The sequence below is a fragment of the Arvicola amphibius genome, chromosome 5, assembly GCF_903992535.2.
Source record: "Arvicola amphibius chromosome 5, mArvAmp1.2, whole genome shotgun sequence".
In the NCBI taxonomy this organism is placed as follows: domain Eukaryota; kingdom Metazoa; phylum Chordata; class Mammalia; order Rodentia; family Cricetidae; genus Arvicola; species Arvicola amphibius.
The window spans coordinates 2162907-2185258 of NC_052051.1; the positions used below are offsets into that span (position 1 = coordinate 2162907).

At 52.3% G+C, this 22352-nt stretch overlaps 1 protein-coding gene across 2 annotated transcripts in view; it reads right to left on the reverse strand.

Moving 5' to 3' along the window:
• Cdh4 (cadherin 4) overlaps positions 1–22352 on the reverse strand; it is a 471008-nt gene that overhangs the window by 131861 nt on the left and 316795 nt on the right. For both annotated transcript variants that reach the window (XM_038330671.1, XM_038330670.1), the window contains exon 3: positions 1218–1444. In XM_038330671.1, the coding sequence (XP_038186599.1) occupies positions 1218–1444 (227 nt within the window). The remainder of the gene's footprint in view (positions 1–1217; positions 1445–22352) is intronic.

A 22352-nucleotide genomic window follows, 5' to 3' on the forward strand; every position in this document is an offset into this window, starting at 1 on the left:
TCAACTAACTTCAAGCCTTGTAGGCATTTCCTGGGAGTGCTCCCATGCAGTGGCCCATCCCGAGACTGCTTTAAACTGCACTGATTAGGGAACCATGCGCAGTCTGAGGGACCGGCCTGTCCTGCTCTCCTCTCTGGTTGTTTGGGTTTTCTCAGTGTCTCCCTACTGCAGGCTCCCCAGGCTGCAGGTTCTCTGCTAGTCCCAGATCGGTTGCTTTGAGGCTGGTGCAGCCATCTAGGCTTTTCCCAGCACAAACAAGAACGAAACAGAGGATGTGGGGCATCATGGGAACTGCTTATCAGACTGCTGGACAGTGCACGAGAAGAGTGATCTCAGGACCGGGACAGGGGAGGTGTCCTTGCGGCCCCATGCCCCATTTATCTCCTGGGGATACAGCTGGGGGAAGGAGACACATCACAGGAGAACTCACCATCTCTTTACCTTCCTGACCCTCCATCAGCAGACCCGCTCCCTCCTCCACTGTTTCCTTTCCCCTCTCTCTAGCCCTCTATCCTTTCCCACCTCCACATCTTTTCTCTCTGTCTCCCTTCATCTTAGACCACCCTCCTTGCTTACCCCTCCCCTCCTCATCTACCCGTTCCCTCTCCCCCTCCTCATTTATACATTTCTCTCCCTCTCCTTATCTACCCATCCCCTCCCTTCCTAATTTGCCCATCCCTCTCAGCTGTCTCCTCTTCTTTCTCTCTCTGTCTCCTCGCCTTTCTCCCCTTCTCTCCCATCTCACGTTCTTCCTCTCTGTTGTCATCTCTCCTTTGTGTCCATAGCTCTGAATTAGTCCTACCCTGGTTCCCCAGCCTTGTGGTTGATCTGCTTTGCTTGCCAACTCCCCTGGCCTTGAAAACTCCCAGTAGGCACAGCACTCTGAGAGCCCAGGCTGCAGACAGCACTTGTAGTTTACAGGGCCAGGGAGAAGTGTGAGCGACTCATTCAAAAGGCAACGGAGAGGGTCACGGTGGTGGCAGTTTAGTAGACTGAGCTCAGGGCCCGGTGTACCTCTCAGATGCCCCACCCACAAGGGTGACTCTAGTACCTCAGAACGGTGTGGAGGCAGGGGTGATGCCACGCCTTTGATGGGCACAGACAAAGCACTGTCATTCCTGATCTAGGAGTCAGGGAAAGGCTCTGCCTGGGACCCCAGGGGAGGGGACACCTGGGCTCTGGACCCAGGCTTTCCTGCTTGCGCTGCCTCCTCTTACCTTGTGTCCAGAGTGTGGGGATGAAGTCTGGGCTACCAGCAGCCGCACCATGGCGTCCCACTGCTCAGCAGTCTGGCGTTCCCGCGCAGTCACAGTGAAGGCCACCTGCTCTGAGGGGATCTTCAGCTTCCGGGTGGCGAAGACTGTCCCATCCGCCCCGACTTTGAAGTCCAAGCTGTTGGTTTCATACTGCGTCCCTTTGGTACCCAAGCAGCTGCTGAACTTGACTGTAAGAGGAGAGAAGATGGTCAGGATGGCCAGGAAGCAGACTGCAACAACAGGTACAGCATGTGCGTCCCAAGTAGCCCTGAGACCGCAAGGACCTCACCAGGCTCTCCTTTGTCCTCCAGGAGAAGTAGCTGGAGAGCAGGAAAAAGGATGAATGAGCATCCCACCCTCAAACCCAGGTGGATGCTGTCCACTCCTGCCATGGTTTCTGCATGCCCTGTGCGGCTCACCCACACAGGAAGACTCCCACCAGTCTCTGCCTGTGCAGTGTAGATGCCCAGTTCTTTGGCTCTGTTCCTGTGCCCGAGAAGGCTTCGTGCAATAAGGGAGCCGGAGAAAGCTGGTGTGCCAGGGCTGTCCCCCCCACCACTGGAACATTCTGGAAATGGGATCTGCATGGCTGGCCCTTCCGCGACTTAGTGACATCTGACACTTGTCAGACATCTGTGTCCTGTTGGGGGCAGAGGCAGGACGACAGGCCTGGCTCAGACACAGACTTTCTTGGTTAGTCACACAGTTAACAAAGCCTGTTGACGCTGCTGGGTACCACGTCGTTTTGCTTCCAAAAAATTAATTAGGCAACCGAATTGTCAGCCCCTCCCGATGCCCCAGTGCTGCAGCCACTTCCAACTCCACTGCAGAGAGACATCTCCAGGGCTGCATGTTCGTCTGGCCCACGTTAGTGCGTTTTTTAGACACGTGCTTTTGTGACTGTCACCCAACTCCGTGGTAAATTATGAAGCACCAACAGCTGGTGTCACATTCTGCTGATAAAAGCAATGGATAAAGTTACCCGGTATTTATAAAAATGTGGGTATCTAAGCAATTATGGTGGGAGGGTTGGTTTTATAAGCAATTTCACTGTCACAGCTTACATGATTTAATTACTATTTATTCTAGAAACTAAAAAAAGGGACTTGCACTTACGTTTGATAAAGTGTTTTTCCTGCATGTTCACCTTTTATTGTTGCGTGCCTTGAGATTATAAATAACATGTGGGTTCCTTGTCTCAAATCACTCACTAGAGACGTCTCCCCAGTCACTGGTTCCTCCTGCTTGCGGGCTTAATATGAACATGCTTTTATTTTATTATTATTAATTATTATTTTTGAGACAGGTTTTCTGTACATAGCCTTGGCTATCCTGGAACTCTCTTTGTATACCAGGTTGGCTTTGAACTTAGAGATCTGCCTGCCTCTGCCCCCCAAGAGCTGGGATTAAAGATGTGTACCATTATGCCTGACTAGAAAATGTTTTTAAATATAACAAGACCAGGCATTCCTGCTCTGTCAGGTGACAGAGCGGTCAGTGTAGAGAACCTGGCTGGGTCTTCTGAGGATCAGGGTGTGTCCTTGAAGCTGGAGTTAGGTGGTTTGCACTATATCAGAGGCTAAGGCAACATGGCATTCTCCCACATTTTCCTCTGTCAAAGGGTCTGGGTCCTCAAATAACTTGATATTATTATAACTTTATTGCATTGTGGGCTTGACTCTGCCCGGCGTAGACTGGTGAGACCACTCACTGGATGAAAGCACCACCATGAAGCCCGATGACCTGAGTTTGGTCCCTGGGATCCATAGGTCCGAAGGACAGAACCTACTCCCGCAAGCTGTTTCCCGACCACCACAGCCTGTGCTGCCCCTACCATAAACAAACAAGCAAATTCATGAGTAAATGTAGTAAAATCAGAATGCAGAGCCCAGGGGGACTGCTCTCCACCCCGGGGCAGCTTGCTCTGGAACCAAATGAACTCCTGCTTAGCCTATCTGCATCTCCTAACTGAATTCTTTCTCTCCAGACAAGGACTGCAAGTCCCTGTTTCTTCCTCTCCAGATGACAAGGACTGCAGGTCCCCATTTCTCTGGGGGACCAAAGGGTTGGGTTATGGCTCCCTGGGACTACTGTTTAGTCTTCCACTGATGAACAAATTGTTTTTTCTTTTCTTTTTTCAAATGAAAAGAAATTAGCAAACTGCCTCAGACATATACAAATTAGAATCAGCAACAAATCGAGTGGACCCACTGCTGATCCCCAACTGTTACCAATAGAGATAAAAATGACAGTGGCTGGGTTGTGATATGATCAGTACAAAATACTAAGATAAGCCCCTGTCCGTTCTAAAAGCCAATTCCTAGTAAAATCAACGAAACTTGACAACACTGGAGACTGACGTCTTAACCCCTCCATGGGTGGCGGCAGGGAACTTTGTGGAGTGGGGGGTGTTGGGGAGGTGATGAAGAAAGCCGTTTGGGCTGCAGCAGGGCACGGATCACGGATTCCAGCAGGAACCGGAGTCCTGCATGCTGTGTAGGTCCCTGTGTGTGAAGAACAAACTGTAGTGTTCAGTTACAGTTAAAGGAACAGCTGCAACCAATGTGGCCAGGGCTAGAAGGCAGTGCACAGTGAGTTCCATGGATGCAAAGGACCTGTGGACAGGAGTCATTGGTCAGTAGAGCCCAAACTGCATCGAATCCCTGCAGCTTGCTTCAGAGCCAAGCCATCACAAATACCTTCTTCTCTTCCCATATTAGGACTTTTTAAATTTTTTTTTAATCTTTTGTGATAAGGTCTCACTATTTAGCCCAGTCTGGCGACAAACACACAGAGATGCGCTTGCTTCAGCCCCCCAAGTGTTGGCATTACAGGTATGCACTACTACAGCACTGCACCCGACTTCAGGACACTTTGATAATCTGTCTAAGGCTCAAGCAGTAAAGCGCGCAGCAAGCTAATGTCCTTGGACTGCTGCTGGCATCGTGCACAACTCCTAAGTTACACCAGGGGCCAAGCCTCACCCGCCAGAGCGCCTTTCAAAGCCCTGTTTGTGTGGAAGTGGCTCCCACAGTCCCCAGCTCTGAAACCCGGCAGTCTAGGGCTCCCCGAACAGGAATGCACAGCCCTCATCATGGGTCCTCAACAGCTGAGCACCATTTCTCTTCCAGACGGGTTCAGATCCCTTTGTTTAAAATGCTACCCTACCCCTCTCCTGTGCCCGCAGACCCAGCAGCACAGGTGCAGCCATGCTTGCAGACACGTCTGCAGATGCATCCAGTGCGCCTTGCATCCAGTGCGCCTTATGCAGCAGAAGGAAGCTCCACTCTTATCAGGAGGCTGGCTGTCTTTAACCCTTCGCCCTCGTCACTTTTAATTGGTGGCTCTTTGGGTGGAGCTGGGGTGGCACACACTTGCAGAGGTGGCCTGGCATTCACGGGGGCAGCAGACTGCGTCTCCCCAAGACAGAATGCTGCAGAATTGTGCTGTGTCTGCGAACACATTGTTTTATTATTTCCCTTGTTAGGTGAGTTGGGAAAGATCAAATGAGCTGGAGGTGAGCGTGTAGCTGGATCCTTGCCAAGGGACAGATGTGCTTCACGCCTGCTGTTCAGCTCGCAGAGCCAGCCATTCTCACTCCTTCAGCCCGCCCTCCCACGATGGCTCAGGGTCTCCCTACCATCCAGCCAGGGTTCTAGGTGTGAACAGGCAGACTCCGAGGTTGCCCAGGTGGATCTTGGTGTGCCGAGGAGAACATACGGACGAGCCAGAGTGTAAACAAAACCTCGGTGGCCAGGACAACGAGGAGGTCAGAGGGGGCAGCGCAGAGGCAGTGTTTGTCTCTCCTAGGTGTCCTAGGAGCTGTCCTTAGGAGGGGCAGCAGAGCAAAGGCTCTGAGATGGGGATGGAACCACCTGTGGAGGATCACGGAGGAGTTTCGATGAGTGTGATGACTAGGGGTGACCTTGTGGATGTGCGGTTACGTGAACTGTTGCTATTGGCGATAAGGCACCCACCGGGAACAATCAATGCTCTTCCTTAATGTGATTTGAACAGTTAGCCTGGCATGGGTCTGTACTGCTGTCCCCACCCCGGCTTGGTTTTCTTCCACCTGCATCTTTGTCTTGTACCTTCTGGGATGTGTGGCCAGAACACCCGTCATTAGGTGAGGAACCGTGTGCAGCTGGGGAGCGGTGAAGTCAGAGGCCAGCACCCGTTAGCAGGCTCTCTGCCCGCAGCTTGCTCCAGCCTGCATCCCTGGCTCCCAGCTGCAGGTCCATGCAGAGATGGGGCTCCCTCCTTCTGTGCCTGGATGTCTGAGGGCAGTGAGGCATGGGGCATGCCGATGCCCGGGAAGGCCAAGTCACTGGGCACAGAGCCTCCTCAGATTGGAGAAGCAGGGGGATTGGGGACAGAATTCTGTTGGGTTTTGTTACAAGGGGTCTGGTGGAGTAGAGTTGAGGTTATTACTGGGGCAGAGGTTGCTTCTCTGACTCCCACCAACCTAGCCTGGAAATGGATAGGGTGTCACTGGAGCTGCAGGCAGACTTCTGGGGCCCCTGCATGGGTCTGATCTGAGAATTCCTTCCCAGGAAGATGGACCTACCCGCTCCTTACGAAGCCCCAGTGACAAACCACAGCACCATTCCACCAAACTGGGGACCAATAAGTTGGGCTTGCTTACAGAGCATGGGTGATGATGGCTTTTCTGTAGACTGTGGGTGGCCTCAAAGGAGCCACACTGGAAAACTTTTACCCGGCATAGATAAAGAACCCAGGCTGGAGAGATGGCTTAGCAGTTAGGAGCACTGGTTGTTCTTCCAAAGGTCCTGAGTTCAATTCCCAGCAACCACATGGTGGTTCACAACCCTCTGTTTATACTGGCCAGGGGGTTGCCTGAGCCTCAGGAGGTCGGAGGGCCCTGGGCAGTAATGGAGTAGCCATTCTCATGAATGTCAGCTTGGGAGGTGGAATTCCCCAGGACTCTGGAGAGGTAGCTCAGCTGCCACTACTGCTCTCATTTGAGACTGTGGAGTCCCTTGGATTCTCTAAGGAAAAAGGATGGATTGTGGGATTCTTCAGAGAAGGGTTTTTTTTCCTTTTTTCCTCCTTGAAGGTAAAATTGCATGGGCTAACTGATATGACTAACATTTCCTGGATATTCTCTCGCCCATCCACTCAGTCAGGATCTACCCCATGTCCTGCTGGGCAACCAGAGACTATCATCCTGTGAACCCCCACAAACTTATATGAGAACAGGCACATCTCAGAGGAGGGAATGGGGGTCAGAGCTGTTAGCTGGCACCTCATGGTGCCCACATCAGTGAACACCCAAGCAGAACTCTCCCAGGGTGCCTGACCCTCCCCCTCCTCCCCGAAGCCCCTGCTGACTCCAGAACCTTGACTTCTCATGCCATCAAAGGATGCTCAATCGTACCACAAGGACATGTGCTCAACTATGTTCATAGCAGTATTGTTTGTCCTAGCCAGAACCTGGAAACAACCTAAATGGCCCTCGACCAAAGAATGGATAAGGAAAATGTGGTGCATTTATACAATGGAGTACTACACAGCAGAACAAAATAATGACATCTTGAAATTTGCAGACAAATGGATGGATCTAGAAAACACTATACTGAGTGTGGTAACTCAGACCCATAAAGACTCATAAGTGGCTTTTAGACATAAAGCAAAGAAAAACCATCCTACAATTCACAATCCCAGAGAACCTAGACAACAAAGAGGACCCTAAGAGAGACATACATGGATCTAATGTACATAGGAAGTAGAAAAAGACAAGATTTCCTGAGTAAATTGGGAGCATGGGGATCATGGAAGAGGGTAGAAGGGGAGGAAGAAAAATACATAGCTCAATAAAAACAATAAAAAAAGAAAACAAAACAAATTCACGCCATCTGCAGTTATTGTGGCTCTGTCTGTCTGGTCTTGCTTCCCACCTTTCTCTTTTGTTCTAGAAACTTCCAGAAGGAGCTTTGTAAGGAAACTAGACAGAGGTGTCTGCTCATGCTTCTGCCTCAGCCCACTGAAAACAGGGCATGACAGCATGCTTGTGAAGTTTTGCAAGGTCACGGTTGGGTTTATGGGCAGCTCTGCCAAGCTCTGCACACCTTCCTTGACAATGGTGCTTGGGGTAAGCGTGCTGCATGGGGCCCGGGGGTCTCCTGGAGCAAGTGGCGCTCACACGCTGCTTCATGGCCCCGTGGTTCTGGACCTTTCTATGGTGGGACTCAAGTGGTGCTGGGAACATGTACCCTTTCTAACTGGGCAGGTGTGAACCAACATGCCCCTCTTTAGCCCTGGGGATGGATAAATGACAATGTAGGAATGGCAGTGAGGATGATGAGAGGCAGGTGTGACGAGGATGATGATGTCAGAGCTGATGATGATGACAACTGATGGGGTCCTGATGATGGTGACGATGATTGACAGGCGTGATGACAAGGATGATGATAATGACTGGCCCGGTGGTGCTGACGACTGACCGTGGTTCCGCTGCTGCCGCTGCTGCCGCCGCTGACAGACAGAGGCGATCGTGATGATGACATCATCAGCAGCTCGGCTGGAATTATGTGCCAGACTAGAATGGACCACAGTACACAGGCACCCACTCAGTCCCGCGGCAGCTATCACAGGGAACATCGCCATTCTCTTATTACATAGGCACCATCCAAACTTCAAACGCAGCTTCTGCCTCCAGGAAGCATCAGCTAGGCAGGGGACGCTGGGGCAGAAGCTAGAGGACATCTCTCAGGAGGGAACACCCTAGGCATATCAGGCTGGCACACGCTGGCACATCTCTCTGATCTGTGAGCTCCATGTGAGCCTGTACCAACACCTCCACACCTGCAGTGGTGCTCCTGCATACATGTACATATGTGCACATGCAGATGCACATGTGTGTCTGTGTATATGTGCTCTTGTGTGCATGCACGTAGAAGTCAGAGAACAGCCTTGGGAATTGTTCCTTAGACTCCATTCACCCTCCCCCCTTTTTTTTGAGACAAAGTTTCTCATGGACTTAGAACTCAACAAGCAGGCCAGGCTGTCTCTCCCTCCCCAGAACTGGGATCACAAACACATATTGCTATATCCAGCTTTTGTTTTGGAAATGCGGTTTCTGGGGATTGAACTCAGATCCTCAGAAGTACTTCACTGACAGAGCCATCTCCCCAGCCCCTCCCTGTTTTATAGATGGGCACTCAACGGCTGTGACACACGGCCTCTGCCATACACCAGCTAGGCAGGGGCTCCCCCAGGAGCCGTAAGTCACCTACGCTTCAGCCTCAGTGAGTGTGGTCTGTGGGAGCGGAGGGCACGGAGCACATTCTCATTCTCTGCTGCTGGCCTCGACGACGGGGCAGGGCTGCTGTCTCCTCCAAAGGCTCTGATCACACACTGGAGGAGGTGAGGAAGATGTTGGAGTTGACAGCTGGGACCCAGAGGCCCCACTGGGGCTGTGTCTTTAAAGCCAGGAACAGGACGAGTGGGCTATTTTTAGAGCTGCCAACCTCTCTCTCATTAGCGGCTTGTGCATCAGGATGGGGCTAATGAAATCATTTGTAATTAGGCCCAGGTAGAGAGATGACTCTTTCTTGTCCGGCGCCCCTCCCCCACTCCCGTTCCTGGAGGGTGGGTGATGGGTCCCAGGTCCCTGCTCTCCCTTCTCTTGCTTCTCTTCATTGAGGGAGCTGCTGGGTCGTTTCCTGTTCTTCGTTTTCTTCCTGCTCTGGCTTCTGCCTTACGGCTGGCTGGAGGAGGCACAGGCCCTTCTTAAACTCTTATGGAAAGAGATCCTGCAGATATTTGGGAAGCCAGAAGAGCAGAAGCCTGTGAAGGCCTGGAGTCACTGTCTCGAGTCCTAGCCATCACTAGAAGTGGGGACACACACCTGTCACTCGGGGTAGGGGCACATTCTGTGTGTCAAATGTCCCATTCAGACAGGAGGTCAGAAGAATAGCTCCTAACAGTGCGTGAGGAAGAAACGGGGATTCTGCACCTATCTGAAAGCTCAGCATGGAGATGAGTGTGTGTTGGGGGCAGAGCTCCCCAGGCTGAGGCAGCCTAAGCCTGGCTCTTTGTCAGCTTTAGGGATGAATCCAAATATGAGCCTGAACTTTGCCATCTGGGCTCCGCAGTCAAGGTGCCCACACTGGCTGCTAGCCATTTTCCAAGAATCAACAAGAAGCAGCTAGGGAAATGCAAACATGGTTTCCCCATCTCTCACTCTCCTGCTCTGCCCTGGCATTCTCTGCTGGGTTTTCTACAGAAGACCTCTTTCCTCTGGTACACACAATGCATAATTTCAAGATACACGGAGACCCCTTGAGACAAGTACACACTCGGGTGCCTGGACACCAAGGAACAAATAAACCTTTCTGCACAGAAGGTGTCTAGGCTGCTTGGTCCCTAAGGGGCCAAGGTGGACCCTGCCATGAGCCAAGAGCAGACATGCTCTCAGGAGGTCATGGTGCCTAGGGACCTGGGACTGCGGATGGTGGATTTTTTTTTATGGATCCCGCACCACCAGCTTCCGGGAAAGCTGTTTGGACCGGTCCTGGGGCCCAGAGAATGCTCTTGATGGAGCCATGCTTGGATAGGAAACCCAGAGAGAGGGACCAGTCCCACAGAGACCAGAGGCCATCAGGAACACCACAGGGCAGTTCTTCAGAAGAAACAGGACCACATGTAAGACCCTCTGAACCCCTCCCAGCATGGGATCCTAACATTTCCATAGGACCGGGCATTTGAGATGTGGATATAGTAACCCAGAGATGTGATCAGAATGTCAGTTATTAAAATGGAGTCCACCTCCCACAGACAAAAGACCACAGCCCCCCTCAATGACTTCTCCATTATCCTTTTCCTCCACGTGGGTCACCCCCAAGGGAAGCAGCTGCCGAGGTTTGGGATTGCCCATCTCCAACCTCATCCTGCTTCTAAAGAGCATGCGCTCAAGCAACAGGCTCTCTGGGTCAGATACTGTTGTCCCGACCGCTGCGGGTGGAGCAACACAATTTGCTGCTCGCAGGGTCGATGGCCACACCTAACTCACAGGAAGTGGGAAGGTGAAGCCAGCCCCGGTGGCTATGCTGGGGACACGGTGGCATGTGTAGTGGTAAGGACCAGGGGTGCCCATGCTGTCCAGCGACAGACAGTGCACGGCACTGGGAGGTACCACCACACTCCTGTGTTGTCTTTTTCACAGAAGAAAGCAGTCATGGAGTGACCCCCAAGCCCCGTGTCCAGAGAAACTGTTAATAGGCAATCTTCCTGGTCAGATGCTCCCCCCAGCCAGAAGAGAGCTGAGGTTCTTCAGCTGCTAAACTGAAACTCCAGGGCCTTCCATCTCTCTAAGGCTGCAGGGCTCTGAGTTGGAGGTTGTGGGCTTCCTCATCCCATCCTTGGGTCAAAGGAAGGTTGGGGTTCACTGCACATTCCTCTACAGCCCTGTTTTCACCAGCCAGGAGGGTCCAGTTCAAAGGCTACTTCCACCCACGATTGCTACTACACGCCGTTTCTCTAAAGGAGACTAGGTAAGTGCGGGCCATCAAGTCTCCCCAGCTGGGGAAAGGACTGTTTTACAGGACTATGCCTTTGCGGATGCTAACTTCTTTAAGCTCCATGCTGGGGGCTGACTTTGGGACTGGGTAAAAGCTGGCTATTGAAGTCAGTTTGGAAAAGATGGAAGCATGTCTTCTGTGGTCCTTGACTTGATCCCTAAAAGTCCTCAAAGACCAGCACCTCCCTCCTGTCCAGAGAAAAACAGCAGAGAGCTGGCTGGCAATCATGCCTGTGGGGAACCTTCCTGTGATGTCTGTTATGCAAATGAAGAGCTTCTGCAAGGTGATTATCTAGGATAATTTCAACACAAGATCTCAACAGACTCTGGCTTCTTAGGCCAGCACTGAAGACGCCCCCGTCGAATGCCTAAGACTTACGTACATGACGATTTACTCCTGGGTACAAATTAAAACTCGCAGAAAGGTCAGTGGACCAGGAGAGATTTTATTTTTTTCCTCCAGTGATTTCTTGTGGAGGAGGCTGCTCACACTCCCTGCTCTGCCACTTGGCTCCACCCACCTACTCCGTCTATCATCCCCGCCCCCATCCCAATGAACCATTTGCTTCCAGGGACTCTGTAGCCCCAGCTGAGTGCACATTAGAGAGCAATGAAGAAGAGTCCAGGTTTTACTTAAAAGGAACACGCTCTCTCAGAGGAAGGTGACCTTTTGCCTGGACCCCGCCCACTACTGAGAAAGACTTGTGGGGAGAGCACAATCCATGTTTGTCTTTCTCTTGCTGGGCTCCACCTCAGTGTGCACCATTTACTGCCTCGATGATAGGATGTGGCCAAGGAGTACAGTGTGCTGCCTTGCAGGAGTCCAGGGCTTGGAGCTAGTGGACCAAGCTGTGTGGCCTTGCAAAACTTGCTAAGTTTCTCTGATCATGTCTGACCTAGCACAGCATCCAAAAGCTACCAGGCAAAAGCCTATAGCTGGCACAGTTTGATTTACCGACTGACTCACGGTGGTGAGAGAGACTGGCATGCTAATGTCACCTTCTGTGCTCACAAAGGTGTCTGTGACAACTGAACCCAGGGGAACACTCAGCACGGCACCTATAATTTGGAATCTTGTGGATTTGAATGGGTCAAAGAGGAAGGTGAGCTTCCTGCAGATTTTGCAATCACTTGGGGAGGGAAGCAAGCTGCAGCGTAGGGAACGGGAATGTATTACAGAAGGTACAACTGCAGAACCACAGCTCAGCTCGCCTCCCTGGCTGACATCACCAATCAACCTCTGCCTGTTCCTGGGAGCCGAACCCAGCACAAGAGCCTATGGTGCTGGTACGGGACACGTGGTGAACCCCTTGGAACACACCAGCCAGCTCCCGCCTGCAAGAGAGACCCACAGACCCTGGATGCTGCTGGGGTGACAGCTGGGGCATCTGCCCCTCCAGGGTCAGCCTTTCGTGTCTCTGTTTCAGCTGCTGAGACATGCTGGAGCCACAGAGGGCTCCAGGACAGCAGTCTGAACCCCGAGGGAGCCCAGAGCAGCATTCACACTTTTCCTGCCTTTCAGGAAAGTGGGGTGCTTTCCTGCCCACTTCCCAGTCTCCACGCAAACAGTCCCAGCAGAACAGAAGCCCTCAGTACCCGCTTCTTCTTCTGGAAATAAGCCAGAGAGGCAGCCCCTTGTCAGACACTCCCAGACATGTTGGGGTGCCCCCCACTCACTGGCTTTCCGTATCTTCTGGGAGAGGCTTTATGATGAGGGCAGCCCAAACACAGCTGCCTGCATTTAGAATTCACAGCTCTAATGGGTTTTGGGATTTGGCGTAGCCATTATTTAGAGGAATGACTTAAAGATGAAGGAGAAATGATCTCTTTGGGATGGGAGGAAAGAAAGAAGCTACATATTTTTCTATTATTAAAAACAACACTTTATGGGGTGGAGAGATGGCTCAGCAGTTAAGAGGATGTACTACTCTTCCAGAGGACCCGAGTTCCATTCCCAGAACTCACACCAGGAGGTTTCAAACTGCCCTGAACTCCAGCTCCCGGGGGACCCAATGCTTCCAGGTTCAGGGGCATCCACACGCGAATGCATATACCCACACGCAGATGCATAATTAAAAATAATAGAGATAAATCTTCAAAATAACACTTTTTCTAGTTAGCTCACAAATAAGAGCATCCCGTAGATGATTCAGGGGAGCCGGCCGGACACTTTTCCAGTCCCAAACGCTGTCACTGAGGCCACAGAGTTCCGCTCAGGGTTTCTCACCTTTAGTATCCAACTGCGTGGTTTATGCGTATTTTGTTTCATGGCTCTGAATACTTCAGTATTCAGAAAGTTGGATTCACTTATCCATCATGAATAAAAGAAAAAGAAACCATGATGGAGTTAAGTTAGAAAAATGAAAATTAGTTTCCTATTGACTTTCAGGACCCATGTGTCCTTTACCCTGCACCCTCATTCCCTGATATTGCCTTCTCTCAGTCTCTGTTGTATTACACTGTACCCACACTTGCCACACACACGCACACACAAACACACACATGCACACATACACACATGCATGCACACACACGCGCACACACACATGCATACACACACACACACACACGGGCACACAGACACGCATGCGCGCGCGCGCACACACACACACACACACACACACACACACGTGTGTGTGTTATTGGGGTCCACAGGCCAGGGTAAACCGCATGAGGAAGAACATGTCTGTATTTCCATTCTGAGTCACTTTGCTTACTACATTTTACAAGCTCATCTGTCCCTGCAGATTTCACTTTTCTTTACACTTGAATGATATTTCCTTTTGCATACAAACCACATTTCCACCATCTCTTCACCTGTTGCTGTACATCTATGCCAGTCACATTCCCTTGCTTGCCCACCTATGCAGTCCTGGACACACACCCAGAGAATGCCATATCCCACCACAGAGTATTTGCATATCCGTGTTTCTGGCTGTTCTAGTCATGAAGCAATGGCATTGATACAGTTATCGGGACACGCTGGTCCTTCCACGCAGCTGCTTATGGCATTGCTGATGTTTCTGTATTGTTCTCCACTCTCCTTTAGATAAAACAGCTTGTGTTTTTGAAGCAAGGATTAAACACTGTCCCGGTCTCTGTGACTGGCGGGTATCTCGGAAGACTTGGTAAGGAGGCTGCGTGACACAGATGTGTCCTGTGGTCAGATACTGAGTCGTGGCTTACATCTTTTCTCTATGAACAGGAGTTGTCAAGACGAGGCCCACATGCTCATGGGCAGTCCTGACAGAAACAGGTCAGAACCATAGTCAAGCTTCGGAACTGTTCCAGCTTTATTCCCTTGCTGTGATAAAACATTCTGACCAAAAGCAACCTAGGAAGAAAGGGGTGCATTTCAGCTTACAGGTTACAGCCCATCACTGAGGGATGTCAGGGCAGAAGCTCAAACAACTTGATGCAAAAGCCAAGGAGGAAGGGATAACACTTGCTGGCTCATTCATGGGCTTATACTTTCCTATACAACCCCGGACCATCTGCCCACACAGTGGAGCTCCCCACAAGGACCATCTGTCCACACAGCAGTGCTCCCCACAATGTGCTGAGTCCTCCTGCATCACCTAACAACACCATCCCATGCCCACAGGGCAGTATGACTTGGACAATCCCTCACCTGAACTCCCTTCAGCTGAATTGCCTTCCCATCTGAAGACAACACGTGACTGGGAGCTTTCATGGGTCCTATCCAGAGTTTGTGGTTGTTTGGGGTTTTGACAAATCTTGATCATATTCACAGAGAAAAAATATAAGCCACAGCTCAGTACCTGACCACAGAAGGACACATCTGTGTCATGCAGTCTCCTTACCAAGTCTTCCAAGATACCCACCAGTTACAGAGACCGGGACAGTGTTTATTCCTTGCTTTCAAAAACACAATGGTTTTACCTTAAGAGTGGCCACTCTTGCTGGTGAGGGCATCTGTTTGTCTGGAGTGGACCAGGGGCCAGTGTGAAGGAGGTACCTTCTTAACTGGCTAACCATCCCAAAGGAATGGCGGAATCCAGGCAGGCATGTGGACAGAGTTCCACCTTCAGCTTCTTGGAAGCATCTTCTGCAGCGGGTGCAGCACACAGGGTGCCAGGCGAGGGTGCTGACCCTGCAGACTAGACACCAGGAGCAGCTGCATGACTGGTACAGTTGATAGGGGCTTAGGTGAACAGTGCACTTCTGGACATAACCGGTTCTCCCCTGTCCAGTGGGAGGGCCCCAGCTGTGCTCCACCACAGGAGGTGCTGCTTGGTCACCACTGGGGCTCAGGACTTGGGTGATGTTGCTCAGTCATCACCCCACATAGGACTGGATGGGCGTCCAGACCCCAAAGGAAAGTCCTTTGTCACAGCTGAGTTTCCTCCTTCGACCCTCACAGCACCTGTACTTCCTCCATCTCGTGTGTGTGTGTGTTTCCCTAGTTGTGCAGTGCACGGGCTCTGGACTAGTGCCCACAAGGAGGATAAGTATGTCAAGTGCTCTCATAGTGGCTGCCACCCAGGCTTTGCATGCTGCAGCGTCATCCTGCAGTTCCTGCAGCTTCCTGCCTGGTCCCATTCCGGAGCAGCAATGCCCATCAGAGCCTCCTTTACCTCAGAGCTTCTCCCACTGCCTCCTGGACCCTAGGGATGACTCCTTGCCTCCCGCTCTGTGGTCTCTAGACTCCTGCCTGAATCAGGTGCAGCATGTTCAGGCTTACCGAGCCAATGGAAGACGGCCCTCAGGCTGCCAAGTCTCCCCCTCCTCTAGCCTCCCTGCTCCATCGGCCATGTTGATCGAAGGTCTTGCATCAGACACTCCAAACCCAGCTTTCTCTGGCTGTGTTTTGGCATCTCTCTTCAGCCACACCAAGCCCACCTCCCCCTTTCCACTCACATAGCTTCTGATGGCTCACTGATGATGGTGTCAGTGGACCATCATTGTCACAGAACCCTGGCGTGTTTGTACCAACCATGCCGAGATGTAGCACCAGCCAGCGCCTCCTGCCCGCCTCCATCCCTCAGAGAACCAACCGTCTTCACATTCTTAAGCATCTTGCTCTGAGGAGGCTGAACAACAGCTCCCAAACACACCTACATCCTGATCTCTGTGCCTCCACCACCTTACATAGCGAGTCGGGTTCTGCAGATGAAAAGTTAAGGACCTTGTTGAGGTAGGAGATTAGCCTGACTGTCTGGGTCCAGTCCTCACAGGGTCCTTACCCAGGGAAGTCAGAGGATCGGAGGTAGGGGAGGAGGGGAACATTGTACCGGGAGCTCTGGAGGACGGTCCAGAGGATCGTGACCAGGAAATGGACTCTACCCATTAGAGGAAACAGCCCTGCCCTTGCCTCCCGACTCCTGCCTCATCTGTCTTTACCAGGGACCAACTGTCCCCACATACCCATGCCTGCCTGTGGCCAACCCCACTTGCCCCTGTCTGCCCTCACCTGCCCCACTTGTCCTCACCTGCCCCACTTGTCCTCACCTGCCCTCACCTGCCCTCACCTGCCCTCACCTGCCCTCACCTGCCCTCACCTGCCCTCACCTGCTCTCATCTTCCCTCACCTGCCCTCACCTGCCCTCACCTGCTCTCACCTGCCCTTGCCTGCCCTCGCCTGCCCCACTTGCCTAGGTCTGACCCAGCTATCCCCATCTGCTTGAGTGTAGACCCGCCCCATCTGCTCCTACTCATCCCTCTCTGCATTCACTTGTCCTCAGGGGTCCTCACCAGGCCCAGCCCTCTGGAGGTCTCCTTGGCTGGACAGAGTTCAACTGGCCAGTCTTCCTTGCTTTAACCCTGATAAGGCATGCTAGAGAGGGCCATGGCACAGACTGGGAACTCCCAAGAGGGCCGTGTCCAGGAAGCTGACCTTGAAGCCAAGCAGATAGAGTCCCCATCCCATGCAGGTTGTGGAGGTCTCCAGCTTGGACTTGACTCCACCCACTCACTGTCCAATCAATTCTGGGGCTGAGGACCTGGTGTGCCTGTCAGTTGCAGCTTCTCCAGGACATCAGGCTCAGGGACAGGAGTTAACTTGTTAAAGGACACACAGCAAAGGAACGTAAAAGTATTTATAACTTAATTTGTGGAACATTTTACATATTTATACAATGCGTTTTGATCATACCTATCAATCCACTACAGGCCATTCTCCAAAAGGAGGATGACTCTCCTCCCTCAGCAACCCCACCGCAGGCTGTGCTCCAGAAGGAGGCGACTCTCCTCCCTCAGCAACTGCCAATATCCCCTTGGCCAAGGGTGGGCCGTGGGGATCCTCTGCCATCCTAGTGGGAATTTTATTGGTTTGCTATTGCGCAGGTGACCACAGTGGGTGTGAGTCCAGAAGCCTGTGTCTCACAGCCTCCTCCCATCCTCTGGCTCTTCCATTCTTCCTGGCCCCACTTCCACGATGTCCCTGAGCCTTGGGTGGGGAGATTGGCATAGATGCTGTGCCTACAGCTGGGCACAGTTTCCTGTACTTGTTACTTTGACAACTTAGGAGTGTCTAGCATGGGACTTCCGGCTACAAGCTTTTTTTCTGGACAGTGTGAACCTGAACTTGGGAAACTACCCAGTCAAGGCTAATGGGGGAGGGGTGGAGCACTGAGGGAGCGCACACCCACCAACTGGGCTCTACAACCCCTCCATGGGTCCACCCACTGTAGGTTTTGAATCCCAGGACCAACCCTTCCTCTCATCTGGGGGGAGTTGGGAGCCACCTGCCTTTGGCCAACTGGAAGCATCGTCCTTGGCTTTTGTGTAAAGTTTCCAGCGCACGGCTGGTGGCAAACTTTACACTGAAACACACAGATGGTCCAGCCTTATCTTGCTAATGAAAAAAGCCCTCGTATGGCTACAAAAACAGACGCAATCGTCTGTTTCCCAACATTCTGAAAAAGTCTACAGAGGTGTAAGGTGCTAGGCAAATGAGAATAATTAGCTGTGCCATCTGTGGGGAGAAATAAGGACCCTCCCCCCCCCCCCCCCCCCGCCTCCCGCTCCCCCGCCTCCGGCTCTACCTGCTATTCTGGGCTCTCTGAAGGTGGTGAGCAGTGGCCTTGGCGACAGCACTGCCCCTGATAAGTGAGCACCCCCCTTCACGGGCACCACCTGCCTATGCACATCTTGTGACTAGTGTTTGGAGAACCTGGCCACTGGGAAGGAATGGCCCCATTCCTGGCACTGCTCTGGGACAGGAAAGCTCTGGAGTGGTCGGCATGCCCTCCGGGTGCTTTGATCTAATAACTTAGCCTGTGTCTTCTCTTCATTTCCTGAGCCCTGACTCTGACACTGCCATGTGCCAGGTGGAGGCTGACTGGATGCCAGTGGAGCTTGCCACTGGCAGAACCAGGCTCGGCTTGGCTGTCCGGCCCATCTGTTGGAGACCAGCCTTTGTTTGACTTCCACTACTCACTGGTACTGATGTAAAATACTGTAACCCCTCAGGCTATGGTGCTGTGTGTGTGTGTGTGTGTGTGTGTGTGTGTGTGGCTGGAGGCTGAGCATGGCTGTGTGTGTGTGTGTGTGTGTGTGTGTGTGTGGCTGAAGGCTGAGCGTGGCTGGAAGGACACGGGGTCAACAGAGGTTCAGTGCCTTCACTGAGGCTTCCATGGTCAGAATAATGGGGCCTGTCCCACACACCCCACTGACTCTCATGTCCCCAGGATGGAGAAGATGGTGTGTGATGGCTCCAGTCCAAATCAAGGGGACCCAGGCTGGGAAAGAGGACTGCATCCCAATCCAGTTAGAGGTAGAAGAGACCAAAGTGTGTTGGGATGGAGTCTGGGCCAGCACTGGGTAAGGCTAAAATGTACACTTGGTGCTGCTGGGAAGAAAGATAGGCAGAGGTTCTGCTGTGCCCTCTAGGCCTGGGCACACATGAGGGCCGGTCTCAGGCTTCCCCTGAATCCACATGTGTACCATGGTCACCACCGTGGGAACACACACACACACACCACACACACACACACACACACACACACACACACACACACACACACCTGGGTTAGGTCAGGGCCCAGGAGGAGTCTGACCCAGGGAAGAGGGAACAGGTCCTTAGAGGAGGGGTGAGAGTAAGGAGTGCCTCCCTGTGTGGCCAGGACCCCCAGACTGACATCCACTGCCAGTGACCTTTGTGGTGGCCAGCCCCACGAATGCCCAGTTCCAACCTCTGCTGTCTGAGGCCTGTTGGAAGCCCATGAGAGTCCAAGGCAGAAGGATGGAGCCGGCCTGCTAATGCTGTGAGTCATCACGGAAAGCGGGTCTGTAACTGGCTGGCAGAGCCTTTGGGGACCAGCTTGATCTGGATAAGGTAAATTTCTGAGCTGCAGAGCAGCAAGGCGGCAAATGCTTAGTGTTTCTGCATCACTGGAATGCAAGTGATTTGTTATTTCTGATGCAGGGCATCACATCGCTATACAAGGTCTTTCCTACAGACAGGAATTCACGGCTGCTTGGAGGGAGAGCCTGACACTTTGCTCTGGGAGGAGTTTCTCTTTGCCCGCTCCTCCACGCACTTCTCCACTCTCCATCTGCCCTGATGGCGACCACTCTCCTCTGGGTGGCCCCTGTAGGTCCTAACTCTGCTCACCCCTGTGGGCTGGGCTGTGGTCCAGACAGGAATGGACGCTGGGTAAGCTTGAAGGCTGAACAAGGTCAGAGATACCTTGTCCATCCGGCCTACTCCTTCCTCCCTCTTGGGGCCCTAGGGGGTTGTCAGGGGAGCATTGTGTCATCTCTGATGGGGTCCAGGGCCATCCCATCATGGGTCACACATCCCACCATGATGCCCACAGCTGGGAACTGTGTGCAGCTGCCAGAGCTGGGGAGTTTGGGCGAGGTGAGGCTGAGCTCTGGGAGACCCCCCCACAGAAGGATGGGGGAGCGCTGGGTATGCCCTTAGCAGCACTTCCAGAAGCCCTGATGTCTTGAGGAAGAAAGGGAACAACCAAGAGAAATCTCTGTGGAAGGCACCTCCACACAGGCCTGTCAGTCAGCCCAGGGAGGGGCTTTTCTAACTCGGGCCTTGCTGCTCCAGTTCCCACAGAACCGCAACCTTCTACAGCCTGACCCCTTCTAGGTTCCTTCCTGTGACCTGCAGCCAGGCCATGGATCTCCGTGTTGCAGAGACTCACATCTCACTAGAATGTGCAGCATTCAAACTCAGTGCCGGAGATGCTCCCGAGATCCCAAGGGTACTAGTGGGTCACAATCACGGCACCTGTGAGGACTCGGTTTGGGTGTCACCAAATGGCAGGGAGCTGGTGCAATTGCTGTGTAGTTGTGGAGACCCACAAAGCAGGCTTGCTTTACCTCTGCTGGAAGAGCCTACATCCCTGTCCTTACAATGTCCTTGGGGAACTCAGCTGCTACCTGGTCCGGTGGTCCCAGCTGCTCTTCTTCCCTGCCATCTGTTTCTGAAGAACATTCTTTGGTTTATGCATTCTGGCCATCTTGCTGATTACAACAATCTACAGTGTTACCACAGGAAGTGCGGGTTTCCCACAGTAAGGCAAACAGCAGTTTTTGGCCAGCAGTGAGGGTTTCTGGGGTGGTGTCTGGGGACAGATGGGGCTCTTTGAGTCCCAAATCCCCACTGGTTCTGTTAAGCCCCCTCTAACAAACATACTCTAAAGTCAGCTTGATTGCTGTACAAACAGGACTCAAGGCCCGGGGACCACAGAGGAGAGAGAAAGAGACAGAAGATCTGAGAGAAGACAGGAAGATGCAATAGCCCCTCTCTACCGGCCTCTGTGTTTGCCACGCTGTAAGCATGAGTCCAGTGGGGAGGGATGGCTGTTGTGCCCAGAAGGAGGAGCAGGGATGCCAATGCTGAATGCTAATGTGGGAAGCACAGCTAGTGCCCATCTAGAGAGACTGGCAGCATCATGTGTGGCATTTTCAGGAGGCTTTCAGTCCTCACATCACATCGAGGGAATCTTGACACAACTAGGGTATTTGACTTGGCTGTTAGTGATGTAATTTTTCACTGTTGACACAATGCACGCGCAGAAGAGCCCAGCCAGTGCCTTGCAACCAGAGCCTCCGGCTAGTCCCAGCTCCCTCAACTCCTAATTTAAACCTTCCCCAGGTTCCAGCTCAGAGGTTTTGTCAGCAGAGCAAGCAGCCTGCTGGAGCTTATATGCATGGGTAGCCAGGGTTGGGAGCTGCCAGGCAAAACCACAATGGGTCTGCTTTTCCTATCCAGCACCCCGCCCTTTGGGTCCTTTGAAGCGGTGGGAGGGAGCATAGCTGCTGCTGCTCTCTAAACAGCCCTGAGCTAGCACTGTAAGATGGGGAGCAATGCTTCCTGGAGACTTCTGGAGCACCTGTAGCCCTTGCAGCATTGTGGGGTCAGCCCTGGAGTTGCCTGGTTTCATACAGGAGCCAAAATGTAAACACTGGACCTCAGGGCTGTGCGTCATGCTACAAAGAGGATGCTCTCAGGGGAGTCTCACACACTGCCCTATTGGCTGGAGGGGGTGTGGCCTTAGCCCCCACACATCAGTGTCTGCTTTTCATGGACTCTTTCTCTCTCTCTCTCTCTCTCTCTCTCTCTCTCTCTCTGTCTTGTGTGTGTGTGTGTGTGTGTGTGTGTGTGTGTGTGTGTGTCTGTGTGTTGAGAGTCAAGATATAACAGAGGCCAGAGCTTCTAAAATGATAGGCAAGGCAGAGCAAGGTAAGGCAAAACGAAACAAACAGTTGATATTTCATCTGAAGTTTTAAAATTGTTTATCCAGACAACAGATGCAGATGGAAGGTGACCACGACCTCCTAGACAGCCCTCTTTCTCCCTACATGTGGCCTCCACACTGAATTGAACATTCTGGTTGGAACACTCATGAGCAGGCTGCTCCCCACTTTTGGGGTGCACTGGCAAGGCATGCAGAAAGACGAACCTTTTTCTAGACACAGAGGAGAGGCACCCTGCCATACCTGTTAGCCTGGGAAGAGGCCAAAAGGAAGCACGCACACCCTGCCTTCCTACCCAAGGTATTTGCCCACTTGAGGACAGGAACCAGTTTCCAACCCTTTCAGGTCCAGGCCCATCTCCCAAGAGTTGCACTGACTACAGTACCCTCAGTTTGCCTTCTCCCCTCCCACTCACCTTTCCGTTTATTGCAAAGTTTAATTGGAAGTTCTGAAAGGTCATTATTAATATCTCCAAATGAAAAATACAAGGTGGAGTATCTCTGAGTAAATACTGTTAAAACCCAGAGTGCTTAAAATTAAAACGAAAAGGACGAGTTGGGGAGTGGGTTTAAGAGGCGGGGAAGGGTAGTGTGAGCGACTGCACAGTGTCTGCTCTGGTACTAAAGTGTCAACAAGGGCCAAGCCAAACCACGCAAGCTTTCTTGGGGTCTACCAGATGGCCACTGACAGCTGGACATGGTTCTCTGCAGATTTCTCCCGAGCTTGGGAATCAATCTTCTTCTTCTGTCCATTTCATGCTGCAAAGCCTAGTTGAACCCTAATTCCAGCCACCCTAGGCCCTCCTTTGTGGAAATCCACAGCACACTGGTCTTCTCAGGATGCTTGCTGCCACTTTACCCATGTGCTGTTTGCTT